Source organism: Ruditapes philippinarum, unplaced genomic scaffold (assembly GCF_026571515.1).
Source record: "Ruditapes philippinarum isolate M1 unplaced genomic scaffold, ASM2657151v2 ctg1554_1_1_1_1, whole genome shotgun sequence".
Classification (NCBI taxonomy): Eukaryota; Metazoa; Mollusca; class Bivalvia; order Venerida; family Veneridae; genus Ruditapes; species Ruditapes philippinarum.
The window spans coordinates 35,060-52,128 of record NW_026867169.1 but is presented as its reverse complement, the minus strand read 5'-3'; the positions used below and the strand labels follow the sequence as shown (position 1 = coordinate 52,128).

General features: G+C 31.3%; 1 protein-coding gene across 1 annotated transcript; it reads left to right on the top strand.

Annotated features, from left to right (window-relative positions):
• The first annotated feature begins 3,356 nt into the window (after positions 1–3,356).
• On the top strand, positions 3,357–9,681 carry LOC132735133 (signal peptidase complex catalytic subunit SEC11A). The gene is made up of 6 exons (XM_060722034.1): positions 3,357–3,514; positions 4,563–4,672; positions 5,255–5,404; positions 6,589–6,708; positions 8,488–8,545; positions 9,517–9,681. The coding sequence occupies exons 1-6, from the start codon at positions 3,458–3,460 to the stop codon at positions 9,565–9,567; spliced, it is 546 nt and encodes a 181-aa protein (XP_060578017.1). The 5' UTR covers positions 3,357–3,457; the 3' UTR covers positions 9,568–9,681.
• Positions 9,682–17,069: the final 7,388 nt, after the last annotated feature.

Here is a 17,069-nt window from a genome sequence, read left to right as displayed (position 1 = left end):
ACACAACATCCTCTTCTCATGTAACATGGCCTCAGATTAAAATGTAGTTGTGGGTCTACTTAAGTATTTACATATAGTACGCTTCATCCAGGTAATACATGACAGGTATCCAGCACAAAAAGTTGTCGTTGGAGGTCATATAATTGATCATATGAAAATATAAATATCCACACTGAATATATTGCAGTTTTTTGTTGTTTTTGTTGCTGCTGCTGCTGCTGCTGCTGCTGTTTGTTTGTTTTTGTTGTTGTTTTTGTTGTTGTTGTTGTTGTGTTGTTGTTTTTTTTTGGTTTTAAGAAATAACGTTTCCATACTGAAAGCAAAAATTAAAAAAGAAATGAAAGTTAAAATATATGTACATGATTAAAAGATCTGCGCTATTGTCTAGGAATTAGTGTAAACAAATGTAAGCAATTGATTTCTTACTGGAATTGTAATAGCGAGCTCGACGAGCTGGCCCGAAGGGCCTGCTCGCAAAGCGAGCTTTACAGTAACGCAAGTACCTGCTAAGTGATGGTTTTGAAAACTTTCGTCCAAAGTACCGAATTGGACACATCGCAACCTTTCGAATTTAAAGATAACGATAAAAACTGAGGAATTCTGACTGAAAACGGATGTGTAGACTGGTCACCCGCGCACGTTTATGGGAACCATAATTGGACAGGGAACCAGAATAACGGAAGCTGTGTATAAAAAATGAAAATCGAAGGCGCCATTTTGTTTGAAATCTGATAAATAAAAACAATTTTTTGTCGAATTTTGTTGTGAAAACTATCTAGAATGAAAGAAAATGGTCTAACTAAGAAAATGAATCCGAACACCAATATCTTTTATTCAGTCGTTAACGCTGTACAGACGTTTAAAGTATTGTTTACGTGACGTCACAATGTAGCGCCAAACAGCACGTGCAAAACAAACAAATCAAGTACGCTATTTTAATGTCGCAAACGTTTTAAGTTTTACATTTATTTCACTTTAAATAATCTTTATTTCGCTTGAAAAATTATAGAGTGAAATAAAATAAACAACGTTTTATCAACGTTTTCAAAACTCGTTATTCCTTTCACGACAGGGGCGGAGCCATATTTAACACAGTACGTATGACGTCACACGCACTCGTTACTGCATTTGAAATAAAAATGAGCGATTATTTCATACTATTTCACGTAAAAAGTACATCGAGCTCGCTTTGAGGCTTTGCCTTTTTCATATTAATTAATGCATATACACTTTTTTCATTTAAAAATAATGTTTAGCTGACTAAGAAATGATTGAATGAATGAATGAATGAATGAATGAATGAATGAATGAATGAATGAATGAATGAATTCGGGCTCTGATCGGATTCCATTTTATTTCACTGAATGACGGAAAAGATGAATTATCATACTTTTTAATCAGTATTATTCCTGAAGCACGTTTTTGTGTTTTATATAATTTGATGTGTTTCTAATGAATGTCAGACGTTTCACTCCCAAGACATTTCACTATTGAGACGTTTCACTCCCAAGACGGTTCACACCTAGACGTTTCACTCCCAATTTGTCAATTGTATGGACGTTTCACTCCCATATTTTTAGATATTTTTTAGGAAAGTTAACAAATTTATTTCCATTTTTAATAGCCATATCAGGATTGATTATTTATATTGATGTATGTTTTTCTGTTGTAGATAAGCAATTAAAGTTATGTAATATACATTTTTTTATTTTTGTTGCATTGAAAAATGGTTTAATAGTTGATGTTGGTTACTCAAAATAAAACACACAATAATTTATTGTTAAAAAGGAATTCATACTAAGTAACTAATTTACTTATATAAACTATAATATAAACTCTTGAGAATAATATTGTCATTAGTACTTTAATAAAAAATAAGTCACATGGAAACAATGTCATTAACTTGATATCAATTATTTTTATCAAAAAAATTATTGTTAAAATAATAAAAAATATCAATTATATAGTAATAATATTATAAAATTAAAATATTTGTTATTTCATGTATCTTAAACGATGATATGCAAAAGATTTGTATAAAATTAATTATTCTTTTGAATTTTTCTTTATTAATTTATTAAAAAGTAGCCATTAAACAAACGTAGGTAATTGTGGTGTTAACAATAATCTCATCACCTAATTAGTTGTATAAACACTGTGACCAACAACTAACAGTTTGACATCACTATTAAATCAGTTGTATAAACACTGCACTTTAGCATCAACAGTTTACTAATCAGTTGTTTATTGGACCATAAAAATTGTTTATAGATGACATCCAATTAAAACAAAAGTCTTGGAAACAGAAACTTCTCCATTATAAGTTTTGTTTATATAACAAATTAAAATAATATTTAATCCGATATATACATAAATTATTTTAGAAAATTTGCAGAATGCAAATATATACTTAATGCAAAGAAAATCACCTATGAATTCTTATCATTAACAGCTGTAAAGAACTATAAGATAATACAATTATATCCAGTCTCCAACATATATCCCCCCCCCCCCACAAAAAAAATAATTAAAATAAAAAAAAATAAAGAAGAAGAACATGAACCACAATGTATGTAAATTTTAATATGTTTTCATGCAACTTCTCTGATATTTAATATCATCATTCTTTAATATCATCAGTTTTATTATGATTTAAGATGGCTCATGTTATGAAAGACAATTTTTCTTTTATATTGAATTTTAGTCACAAAATAATGATTTTACATCACAAATATTGAAAAAGTCCCAATGCCTTTATTCTAATTTTATCTAAAGGCATTTCTGATTGCAATGGCCATTAAGTTAAATTACTTATCTATATAGGTACTGCTTGACAAAGTTTTAAACCTTCTACATATACGTACATAATACAGGGTCTAAAATTTCATTATTTTGTCTATAAAATATAATTTACTGTTTAAAAAGTATTTATGATAACAAAATAATGCATTCTTACCTGTTCCACATGTACGATAATAAATATAGAAACAGGGATAACAATTATGATACACAAACTTAAGTACGGAGTAAATAGTCATTAACAAAAAGTGTAATTAATTTTTATTAAATACAAAGTCTATTTATTTTAGTATACATGTATCATCAGTCTTAGAAAAATTTTGGTATAAAAAGGGAATGAAACGTCTTCAAGACGTTTCACTCCCATTTGGGAGTGAAACGTCTTGGTGTGAACCGTCTTGGTGTGAACCGTCTCAATAGTGAAACGTCTGTCTACCGTTTCTAATACGCGCGCAAAAAAACGAGCAAAAAACACAACAACATTAGTTGATAAATCCAGTCATGCTTTGTCGTTCGCTTAAGTTTTTTTTATTCCAATAGGTCAAATCAACGGAAACATATTCTTAAACTTATACAGCGATAAACAAGTGCGCCTATTTAACCGGAAGTTGTCGTCAGTGTAAAATTGAAATCTGAATTTCAGATATTTTATAACAAAATGGGGGCATTTGACTTTGATTTTTTGGATGATGTCAGGCGAATGAATAAAAGACAGGTATTGACCGAATTTAAGTTGGATTTTGTATAGATTTATAGGCACAATCTACCTTTTACTCACCGAAAATTCTACCGCATATGCTAAATCTTTTCCCCACCCACTAGTTTCGCTATGCAAAACCGGCTTTTATTGGAATATCTGTTGTTAGGTAGCGAATCGTGCAGATAATCTGCAATAATTTAATGAAAACTGCATATTACATGATAAGATTTATTGCATGCAGACAATTGTTTTAAAATTTAGAATGTAGTTAAATTATTTTCCTTCTTTGCACCTCAGACTCACCTGTCCTCCTTGACTGCTCCCCAGTCCCCATATTTTGAGAAGCATTGGCTAGCTGTATGGACCCATATTGCTAACCAAAAGTTCTAGTCATACATGAATCACATAGGACTAGTCTATACACACTGTTGAAGTATACGGCATTTTTAAATCAAAAACCCAATTTATGTTTTTATCATGAAAAACTTTATTACAGTAGGTATATTAATTTCTAGCATTTCATGACCGGAAGTTTTTTCTTCTGAAAATCACGGACTTCAAAGTCCATGAGAAAAAACAAGGAGATACATGTAAATTGTAAAATTATGAAATCATTTTTATTGACAATATGTAGATGTAAAACATTTGTAATAAAATTGTCATCCCAAACACTTTTAGCATGCGTTGAAAATTTCAAGCTGGTTGTTTGCTCATTTATATTAATAATTAATAGATACAGCTCACCTGTTTTTCATGATTGCATATTGCAGCATGAGAATGCTATTGTGTCAGTCACGGACTTAAATTGACAATAAAGTCTGTTGGTCAACTTCTAGAGGTAGATAGATTATGAGAAAGTATTTTTAGTAATTATAATTTGTAAATAAAACAGAATTTTCAGCGGCTCAAAGTGTTTGGAGCTCCAAACACATTAACATCCAAATAAATTGTATATTTGTAAATCCCAGCTCATTCAAGTATCAAAACATCAACAAAACCAAATATACATTGTCTTGAGAAAAAAAACTTATTACATCGTCATGTTGTTGTTGTTGTTTTCCAGCTGTATTACCAGGTTCTAAACTTTGGTATGATAGTATCATCAGCACTTATGATATGGAAAGGCTTGATGGTGGTTACAGGAAGTGAAAGTCCAATCGTGGTGGTTCTCAGGTAAAAATATCATCTTTTTTTCTCTCACTGCTGATTCAGAAATCAAATGGGATAGTGGCAGGATGGTGGCGTAGCCAGTGGTTAACGTTCAGGACCAGTAATCTAAGGATTGCTGTGGGTTCAGCCCCCGTCAGGGGCAATTCATTGTTTCCTTGAGCAAGAAACTTTACATTCTTTGCTTAGTACAGGTTGGTTCCAGAAATGGAAGTCTAGTCTGTCTAGGGTGTTTCAATAAACATATAGCTCCCAACACAATCTACCTAAAAATAAATTTGTATAAACTAATTATCTGAGGACATCGAATCAGCTCTTTTGATTTTTTACCTGCACACCTGATAAAATACATACTGTATTTCTAAGCATTTTCATATATGAAGCAATTTTCATTTAATCTTTCTTGATTGGCAGTATGGAGTGAGCATTCCAATGTACAGTTCCATATGTGAAGTAATGTTCATAAAAGAAACACTTCAAAGTGTATTTGGCAGTATGGAGCCAGTTTTCAAATAAACAGTTCAATAATAATGTGAAGCAGTGTTCATAAAAGTAACATATATTAGAGTGGAATGTTTTGTTTTTCAGTGGGAGTATGGAGCCAGCATTCTACAGAGGAGATCTGTTATTCTTGACAAATTATCGTGAGGAGCCAATCAGAGCTGGTGAAATTGTTGTGTTCAAAATTGAGGGAAGAGAAATACCTATTGTCCACAGAGTATTGAAAGTGCATGAAAAGTAAGAATGCTGTAGTCTGTGGATTTTTTCTGCCCTTTGATATGCTTGCAGGTTCAGTTTTAAGGAAATTCTCTCATTTCGCTGATTAAATGGAGAGAATTTTAAAGATATACTGTGCTCATCCTTGAGGTTACAGAAATTTATTGAAATCTATGAAATTCTTACTTAATATGTCTAATTTGAATAAGAGAATGAATAAACTATGTATGGGAAGCTGCGTTCTGTAATCCAGGTCAAGTAAAGTTGGTCTTTTCGTAAAAAAAAAGCTGCCAGTTTTTTAATGACACTATACATTCATATTGTGACCACCTATAGTGTTTAGAGTTTTAAACACATCAAATCTACTTAATGTGTGAGGTCAAAACAAAACATGTTCATTTGATATTTACATTGAGACTGTGTACATAGCAATTATCAATATTTTGTAATATCAAATTTGAACAAAGTATATCTTTTAGAGAGATTTCATAAAAAGTTATACAACTGAACTATCTCAGTTGGTTTAGTTTTTGTTCTAAATCAAAATAAAAGAATTTTGCCAGAATATCAATTTTGAGCTAGACTTTTCAAAGACCAAGGAGAGCCATTGTACTCACTTTGATGTCTGTGTCACTGTCATACTTGCAAGTTGGTATCTCCAAAAACTTCGGAAGAGAATAGGTTGTAACATGGATTTTGATAGAATTTTTGCCCTTTTTTGGACTTTGAAAATTTTCTAGGCCTTTGTCTTACTATAAATCAAGCACTAAGAATAGTTGAGCATGTTGGCCTGCTGACAACTCTTGTTTTTCCGTTGTTAGCTTGACTATTCGCAGAATACTCAAGCTATTGCAGTCACCCATTTGACGGCGTCCCTGTGGTTAAGTTTTTACCTGTAAGCTGGTATCTCCATAACTACTGAATGGAACTTCACACACTTGTTCTCTGTGATTATCTAACATGATTGGCATGCACAAGTCCCATAACTCTGATTTGCTTTTTTGCATATTTATGCCCCTTTTTCGACTTAAAAATTCTTGAATAAGCTTTTGTGTGTAAGCTATTATCTCCATAAACTACTGAAGGGAATGGATTGAAACTTCACATGTGATGATGTGAAGGAGATGATACAAGCATCAATGTTATATTTGGTTTTCTATGAATCGATTATTACTATCATTTTCTCTTTCTAAAAAAATTTTCAGAGAAAATGGTACAGTAAGATTTTTGACAAAGGGAGATAATAACTCAGTAGATGATAGAGGGTTATATGCCCCTGGACAGTTATGGCTAGAAAAGAAGGAGGTAGTTGGGAGAGCTAGAGGGTAAGAACATTACAACATTTAAACATATATGAGCCGTGTTATGACAAAACCAACATAATGCATCCCCGCAGTCTGATCAGGATCCATGCTCTTCGCTAACAGTTTCTCTACTTGTTATAGGGTTTGTAAGCGAACAGCATGGATCCTGATCAGACTGCGTCGATGCGCAGGTTGGTCTGGATCCATGCTGGTCGCAAACCCATTATGTTGGTTTTGTCATGACACGGCTCATACTGTATGTGTATTTAAATTCGCGGAAGTAAATTTTCGCGGAAAGGTCCACTTTGGGTGTATATACAAATATTCGCGCTATTTTGAATTTGCGGAGGTGACTGCCGAAAATCATAAATTCGCGCATACCCATAAGGTTAAAAAAATAAGAGAAATTACTCTTAATAGATTAGGCAATGGTTTTCGCAAGCAGCCTTCTTTAATTTTACATACTTTTTATTACTGTAATCGTTGTGGGACTTCACAGTTATTTTCAACACCTGGCGTCAAACAATACGCTATTGTACAGAACAAAGACATTAAATTTGTCTTGCGGACAGATTATGGCAAACAAAAGAATGTATAAGCACTGAATAAGACCATAATCTTTTCACCGATATTGTTAAAATGTTGACTGAGTAATAGTGTTTTGTTTTCCATGTTTTCATCAGTTAAAATCGTTTATGTTTGTGTTGTTTGTATAGTTTGTTTAGAAAAACAAAATATAATCTGATCAGATGTCAAGACGTTTATAACTCAAACTATGAAATAAATAGCGTGGTGCAATGGTATTGTTCAATCCGATAATCATATCAGTCAAACAATAATACTGTAGCAAACTGTTTTATATACGGAGCTGTGAACACCCTGATATACAATGTTCTATAGATGCGCGAAAATATGACTATTAAGAAATTATTGGTGTAGAAATATTCGCGCTGAACAAGAATTCGCGGGTCAAATGTCACCGCAAAGATTGCGAAAATTTGAAGCCCGGGAATATTTCTACACATACAGTATGTGAGCTTGACTCATTTGACACGTACATATCTTTGAATGTAATGCAAACAAAGATTATTATGGTAAAACTTCACCAATGTTGATAAATTTGTAATATTATACTTGTAGGAGTATTTTGATCTAAAAATCTAGAAGTTGACTTGAGTCAGTTTCATTAGCGCAGTAATAGGGGCATCTGTGTCCAAGTGGTTACGTTTGTTGGAAGTCCTTTAAATGGCTTGCCCCTCACTGATGTGGGCCCTATCAGGGACTTCGAGTTCTTTCATGTGATATTCACCTAGCTTTTGGAACATCAGTGGTTCTATTCAATTGCCCATTGCTGTTAAGTTATGCACAGAGGGGCACCTAGGTCTTCCTCCACCAGTAAAGCTGGAAAGTTGCCATATGACCTCTGCTGTGTTGGTGTGACATAAAATCGGACTAAACAAAAGATTGAAATTAGGTCAGGATCTCACAAGGCACTAAAACACTTGTAATTGAAATAATATGTATTCCACTATAATGTAATTCATTTATGTTTTATCAGCAATATCATCTGACATAAAACTTGCATATAAAATACACATATTCTTACGATTAAGTGTTATTTGTGTAATTGATATTGTAAATATTTAGCAATATACATACGACAAAAAAATATATGTAATTTTACATTACATTGAAAAGAGTGACCTTAAGTTATAACAACTTCGTATTATTACTGTATTAATTGTGATAAACTTGAATTTTATCATGTTTAGTAATGATATGGATATTTTTCTTCTTCAGATTTGTGCCTTATGTAGGAATAGTTACTATATTGATGAACGATTATCCGAAATTTAAGGTAAAGTTTATTTTTTAGTACGAATGCAAATGTACGTTTGAATGTTTGGATAAGATGCCTAACATTGAATGTAAAAATAGGTTAAAATTGCCATCCCTAGTTTTTAGGGAATTTCTTAATTGGCAATTTATATAGCTAGCTATATATCCACCTCTTACCTAAAAGAGAGAGCATCAGATCGGTAATCCAGGGGCAGCTTGTTCAATCCTCAGGCATGGCGTAATTTTTCCGGAACATTGAGTCTAATGGTCATTTTAGACATTGTCTCTCATGTCTCACTGCTGATTCAGAAATCATGTGGGATAAGCGGGTGGTCACTTACAGAATTATCGATAATTACTAGTTTATTATCCATTAAAGCTGGTTAGATGGATCGATGCCCAAGATATGACCAAAAATTTGTTAAAATCAGAAAATTTTGCATGAAGTTTTTGGTGTATATCTAAATCTTCAGCCTCTGTAAATATCACATTTTACATTTCATAGACTTAAATATTCACCTTATCATTATACAATATTGTATATCATAATACTGCATTTTTGTAACGTTGTTTTTCACTGGATAATCACATGGCGCAGGTGATTTATGAATAAATTTTTAATTTTTTTCCTCTAATAAATAAATGTTATAGTATTATAAAATTTTTTATAAAGGTTCTTAACAGGTAATATGTTTATTTATAAACGATTATTTGCAATATCACCCTTGCCTAATGGCCAGGGTTATATATTTATACAAACAACTGTTTATATAGGGCCATATAACCTGTCAAAAATCTTTATAACTAATATTATAACAATCATATAACATCAAACAACATAAATATTATACAAAAATAATTTAACAATTTTAGATAGTTTTCATTTTTTTTTAAAGCTCGTAAAAATATGGGTTGAATTTGCCAAAAACTGGCATTGCAAATAGGAACCCGCAGCTATTTATAATATAGAATATTATTTTTGTATTTCAGTATGCAATCCTTGCGTGTTTGGGACTATTTGTGTTGATACATCGAGAATAATGTAGAGTCATCATCATAGGTTATCATATCTGTTTACATCAACATTTCCTCACCAGACATCAGGTCTACACATCCGGCAAGACGAGAAAGATATTTTTACAAAATACCAGAAAATGGAAAACAAGAGGATTATTTTGAAGTAGGAAAATCATATTGTTTGAGACATTTTTGAGAAAAACATTAATGGCTTGTTAGTTGTACTAACATTTTTTTCGCGATTTTTTCACGATTTTTTTTTCATTGAGGAAAAAAAAATTTTTAATGTAATTTCATTTGTCTTTTAAGGAAAGTATTTGGGATAAAAAAGAAACAGATTTTTGAACTTGTAGTGAAAATTAAATTTAAACCATTACTTTGCCTCATTGATTGTGACAAATTTTGAATGCTTTTTTGAAAATTTTAGTGTTAAATTTAAAAATACATAAGCAAGATGGAAAATTATCAGGCAGTCTAAGTGTAATATTCATTTCAACAAGCTCAGTGCATACCACAATAGGCAAATTGCTATGCTGTTTGTGTACAATCATACCAATTAGCACTTAGACTGTTGCCTGTTTAATATTACTATTATTATTGTTAAATGTAATAGCGGACTGATCCAAATTCAAACCAGGGCAAGTCCATTTATTCACATTTTCTCGTGGTCAAATCTGATTAAAATTTAAAAATCTAGTCACTTATAAGAAAAGAGAGATATATTTAGAGTGTAACCTCTGCATAGCAATACCCTTTTGGAAACAAATAAGTTTGGTTGTTGTAGAGAGGGAGTTTTTCTTGCGAAGTTAAAATCTATTTTTGAAATTTGTATTTTTGAGCAGAATTTGTTACTGTTGTTGAAAAGAGGTTATTGCTTTGCAGAGGTTATTGCTTTGCAGAGTTTGTCTTGTATTAAATAATGAATGGCAGGTGCACTGGAACACTGTCTTGGTTCGCTGAATTTTCTCTTGTTAGTAAAGGACATTAATCTCTTTATTTTGGTATCAGTAAGGGACTATTAAACTTTCTTGCCAAGGTTTTAAAGTCTGAATTGCATTGTTTATTAACATATTTTTTTACTCTTTATTTTTGTTTAAATCTTGGTGTTTAGGTGTTTGTGAGAAATAAAATTGTGGAATCTGGTTTGCATAATTATGTGTATATGTGTCTTCATCCTACATTTTGTTACACTTTTGTAAAAGATATTGAAAATAAATCATGATATTGTTGACTTTTTAATGGTGTAAGTTTTATATATATATGTTAATTGTTTATTTGATTGGTTATGATAAAAGTATTTTGTTTAAGGACTTGTTTTCTGTCAGTATTTTTGTCGGTCGGGATTGCACATTGTGTAGAAATACCGAAAAGTGTGATCTGGCCAAGCATATTGTATAGGGGTCCAATACAAGTTACATTGGACTGATATCAATAGCCCTTTACATAATACATTACTTCTCATATTTTTAACTTTATTTTTCTTTCCATAATATAATTACAGTAATGTCCGAAGAAAGATCACCCGATATTTAAATGCCACTCTTTGGATTTTACGCTTCAATTTTGTGAAAATTGATGCTCAACGAGAGTCAAGTAGATTTGTAATATCTGTTAATGATGTTGAAGGCGAATTTTTGACATGCAGTTTCAATACTGTGTTCTTTTGTCTCCATACATGGTTATGATACATCATCACCTTAGTGCAGTAACGGGTTAAATCCTAATAGATTTAATGGGTTACTGCAATAAGTGATGAGATATATCATTTTACAGCATTTATAAATGTGCAATTCTGAATGTAAGTAAGTGAGAATTACGATGTACATGTAAAAGGTTATGGGTTATTTTGTTACAGTAAATGTTTATGATTTTTATGAACATTGGATAAATGTTGTCTTAATATTTTTTGTGAATGATGTTGTTGTGTGTAAAAAGCTGTGGAGATATAAATGTCATGTGTAAATGTTAGATGTAAATGTCGGATGTAAATGTCACATATTCATATCATGTGTAAATGTCAATATGCATGCCAAGTGAAAATGTAAAGCACACATGCTAAGTGTAAATGTTAGGCACACATGTCATGTGTAAATGTCAGGCATACATGTACATGTCAAGTGTAAATGTCAGGCATACATGTCAAGTGTAAATGTCAGGCATACATGTCAAGTGTAAATGTCAGGCAAATATGTCATGTGTAAATGTCAGACAAAGACATCAGCTCATACATGTTTTATGCTCAGATTAGACATTGATATTATGTGTAAATATCTGACATGCATGTCAGGTTGCAATGTCAGACATACATGTAGTGTGCTAAAGTTCAACATTCATGTCAGGTCTAAATGTCAGACAAACATGTGTAGTATAAATGTCAGGTTTTGGTTATTTAAGTTATATTTAACTGTTTGATAATATCTCCCATTTTTCTTTTCATTTAGAAGATTCATTTCCTCACATCTTTTAATGTTATACACATACCCCCCAAAATGGCTGCCAGATTTGGCAAGGGAGGTAAATTCTTTGAAAATTTTTGTAACTGTAAATTCATTCCTTCAGATATATTGTAAATATGTCAATTATTATAGATACTATATTACGATTTGTAATAGACCAGGAGTGCTTCATTTTCTGACAAAGTCATTGCTTTCATGTGCCATACATTATGTATGGCTATTTTTCTTGTGTTATACTATTTGGCTTAACGTTTTATATTTGTATACATGTACTGGTACTGGACATAAGTTAAACCAAAGTGTAAATCTTGCATTGTATTAATGTTATCTTGAACTCTGCAAAATGTGTGTGTTTTTTTCTTTTCATCTAATCCCAGGGTACACACAAACTTTTACAGCTTTCATGGTGCACTACTGTTCATAACAGAGTGATATACAATGTATCTGGAAAAGTATGTGCATTGGAATTAGATGGAGAAAAATTCGTATTTGCCGAGAGTGTCTCCATTTACTGTAAGATTGAAAAACAATCAAATAAATGAGTTAAAAATAATCAAATATTATAATTTTTGTACTCCAAGTGTTTTTGATTTCTGTTCCGATTGTGTAATATTTGCTTGTATGAAATACAAAAATGTTAACTGTAATTCAGTAATTAATTTTGGAACATAGTTTTTTTTCCACATTTTGAGAAAACTGTCACTTATTGAACTGGTTGAATTGAGAAAAAAAATCAGTTCTTACACAACAGACTTGAAATTTTTGTGGGCATGAACAAGACTGGAAAAAAACACGTACATTCAGAGTACTTTACTATTTCTTTGTATGTCACATAGGTTATCTGTGGAGTTGTTATTATTAACAAGTATTGGTCAGTCAAAGTATAATTCAAATTGTATTGGTCACTTTATGATATTGGTCAGTTTGAAATAATGATCTTTTTCAGATAATGGTCAGTTCATATTGGTCAGTTGGAGACATAAGTTGATTAAGGATATTGGTTAGTTTCAAGATATTTATCAAACTAAGATATTGATTGATTCTATTCTAAGATAATTAATTAGCCTGAGACATGGGTCACCTTAAGATATTTGGTCAGTATGAGGTATTGGTCAATTTCAGATACTCATTTATTAAATTCCAAGATATTTGTTTAAATAAAGTACATTGTATTGGCCAATACTAAAGATATTCAGGTCAGCTCGCATCAAGGTATTGGTCAATTTTAAATCAGTTCAAAGATATTGGGTTAACTCAAGGAAATTAATCATTCAAACCATTATGTTGGTCAATTTCAAAATAATATGCCAAAGATATTAATCATTTCAGAACATTGGCTTTCTTAAGAGATTGGTCATTTCAAGATATTGGCCTACTTGATATATTGGTCATTTCAAGATATTGGCTCACTTAAGATGTTGGTCAATTCAAGACATTTGTAATTTCATGACCTTTTGTATATTCAGGTAAATGAAAGATATTGGATAACTTGTCGCCATTTTTCATTTCATATTTTTTGTGTTCAGGTCATTACAAGATCATGGATGATAAGATAATTCAGTTAATATCTCAGTTCAAGATATAATAGATAGAAAAAGTAGTCAATATGAGTAAATATTTGTCATTTGTACATTGTAATTGTGTGCTATAGGTAACTTTATTTGATAATGAATAAAATTGTAACTAATTTTGTGAAAATTTTGGTTTTTGTTTTCATTGTTTCATGCCAGTTTTCTGTGCTGATGCTCATTTTAGTTATTATATAATTAACTCTATTTCAAAGCAATCCTTAAATTAGTCTGCAAGAAAATAGCAATCATTTAATTAGTCAAGAAATTAGCAGACCTTAAATTAGTCGGCAAGAAAATAGCTGTCCTTAGTCGGCATGAAAATAGCAATCCTTAAATTAGTTGGCAAGAAAATTGTAATCCTTAAATAAGTCGGCAGGAAAATAGCAATTCTTATATAAGTCAGCAAGAAAATAGCCATACATAATTTATTCCGCAAGAAAATTATAATATACGAATGTTATATTTACTTGGTTTTTGCTTCAGCAAAATAAAATAACTTTGGCATCAGTAAGTTACAGGTTGAACAGACTTCTTGTGTTGCCCTAGTAACCGCTGTGGGTTTAAAACCCATCAAGGACTTTGGATTCTTTCATGAGAGGAAGCTATCTATAGAGCTTAGGGAAGGTTGGTGGTTCTACTCATGTGCCCACTTGTGCCTGAAATAATGCAGGAAATGGCACTCTGGGGTCTTCCTCCACCAATATAGCTAGAAAGTCACCATATGACCTTTACAGTGTTGTGTAACCTAAAATCCAGCAAAACAATCACAAGATGTGTTAATATAACATAACATAAGTATCTCTGCTTAAATGATATCTAGAAATATTTGGATCCTTTGGCATGCAGGCTTCTTGTCACATTCTTGTCACATTCTTGAGACAAGCGTCATATGTCATATATCGCCGATAGAAATGCCTACAAAGCTTTTGCATAAACCAATTCACACAAAACTGGACTAATGGATACTTGGTTATGGGCTACAAAAAATTGGGTATTTGTACAAAAATATGAAGAGCTTAAAGAAATTAAGACTGAAGGTCAAGGTCATGCCACAATTTTTCTTCTCTGATGCTCTCCTTTAGACCTTGGATGTATTTTTTAGTGACATGGATTTTTCTAAAACATATTATTTAAGCTCAACGCGAAACAAGTTCTTGCATCCTTGCAACTTAAATAAATCACTTTCATGTCCACTTGCTGGAACCAACCAATACTGATGTCATATGACGAATCATTCATCGTGACCCAAGTAGGGCTTGAACCCATGATCCCTAGGTTGAGAGGCAAACATTTATACCACTGGGATGTAAAAATAGCAGTTATTAACTTTATTCACTATAAAGATATTACTGACATTAGCAAACAATGGATGGCTTACCATCACAAAAGGTCACCTGAATGCATTTTGTGCTCAGGTGAGCTAAAAAAAAGTAGAGCAAAACCCATATATGGGTACAATATTTATTATATTTCATTGTCGGAATTTACATAATATCTTAACAACATTTAGGCCTAACAATCTCTCAGTGCACTTTATATACAAATAACTTGTCGAAATACATATGTACTAACCTTGTCAATATACATAATAATGTTTTAAACTTGTCAATATACATATGTACTAAACTTGACAATATACATATGTACTAAACTTGTCAATATACATATGTACTAAACTTGTCAATATACATATGTACTAAACTTGTCAATATTCATATGTTCTAAACATGTCAATATACGTATGTACTAAACTTGTCAATACACATATGTACTAAACTTGTTAATACACATGTATCAAATATGTCAATACACATATGTACTAAACTTGTCAATACACATGTATCAAATATGTCAATATACATGTAGTAAACTTGTTAATATGCATGTTCTAAACTTGTTTATCAATATACATGATTGTTCTAATGTTGTCAATATACACATACAAAACTTGTCAATAAACGTGTACCAAAAATTAAGAAATAATATATCCAAAACTGTGATTTTATCGCTCAATAAATTCACTGTTTGGAGTTCGGATGCGAGGAATTATATCACGAGGGCGTAGCCCGAGTGATATAATGATGATGATGCGTATCCGAACGACAAACAGTGATTTTATCAAGCGATAAAATCACCGATTTGGATATATTGTTTCGATTCTAACACAATATCAACAAATTAATGCTCCTGTACCTTATTATTAAGCTGAATTGTGCCTGATTTGTTTCCGTACTTATTTTCAGCGCGTCGTTTTTTTAGTGGTTATGTCACATGTATAATGATAACACCACATGTCTAATTATAGAACGCCAACAGTGATTTTGTTGCATAATAACACACTCTTTCGGTCCTTCTATGTTCAATAGGGAAAAATGCGGGTCGTGTTAGAATTGTCAATAAACATATACCAAACTTGTAAATATACATGTACAAAACTTGTCCATGTACATATGCACAACTTTTCAATTTACATTGCTAAACTTGTCAATATACTTTTGCAAATCTTGATAGTCAATATACGAACTTATCAATATAAATGGATCAAATTTTTTTCCATATAAATGTACAAAACTTGTCAATGTACATGTACCAAACTTTGTCAGTACACATGTACCAAACTTGACAATTGACATACATAACATTTGTTCATGTACATGCGCAAAATTTATTTACATACATGTATAAACTTGCTAATGTACATGTACAAAACTTAAATATATATACATGTACAAAATTTGCCAGTGTACATTGTATTAACAAAACATGTCAATGTACATTTTCATGTACACACAAAATATGTAAATATACATGTATATACAAAAACATGAAAATTCATTAATATAAAATAAAATTTGAAAATATAAATCTTACTTTCTTCAACAAAATAAAACTGGCCAGTGTAAAAGGGAACGTACACAGAAATATTTAGGTCTGCACTATATAAAGATATTTGAAAATATATTTAACAGAAATAAATGTAAACAAAATATTACATATCAATTTAACAGTTCTACAAGCACTTAATAACCTTATTCAACGATCAAAACATGTATTTATGGATTTGAATTCAATACGTATGAAATTTAAACAATTCATATATCAGGGGCCCTTGCTTACTTTATTTGATAATGTACATATCCATGTATATATGATAAACTGTTCTCTGTGAAAATATCTTACTTTCAAACTTACTGGCAAGTTTAAATTTCGTTTACTTTCAAAAAGTAAAAAAAAAACAGTATGCTTAGCAAGTAAAAGTAATCTACTGAAACTATTGAATGACTAAATGTTTATTCACATGATTACTATGGCAAGAAAATTAAGATAAAAAATCAAAACTTCTTAACAACAACCAAAATCTTTATATCTCAGGGTGTTGCTTGGCACAGGTTGTTCTATATTAAGTTAATAACCATAAAATTCCTAGTAAACGCGCCCCTGGGAACGTAACATTTTCCAAAAGGGGGGGGGGGGGTATTAAAAATACATTTTCTCCTAA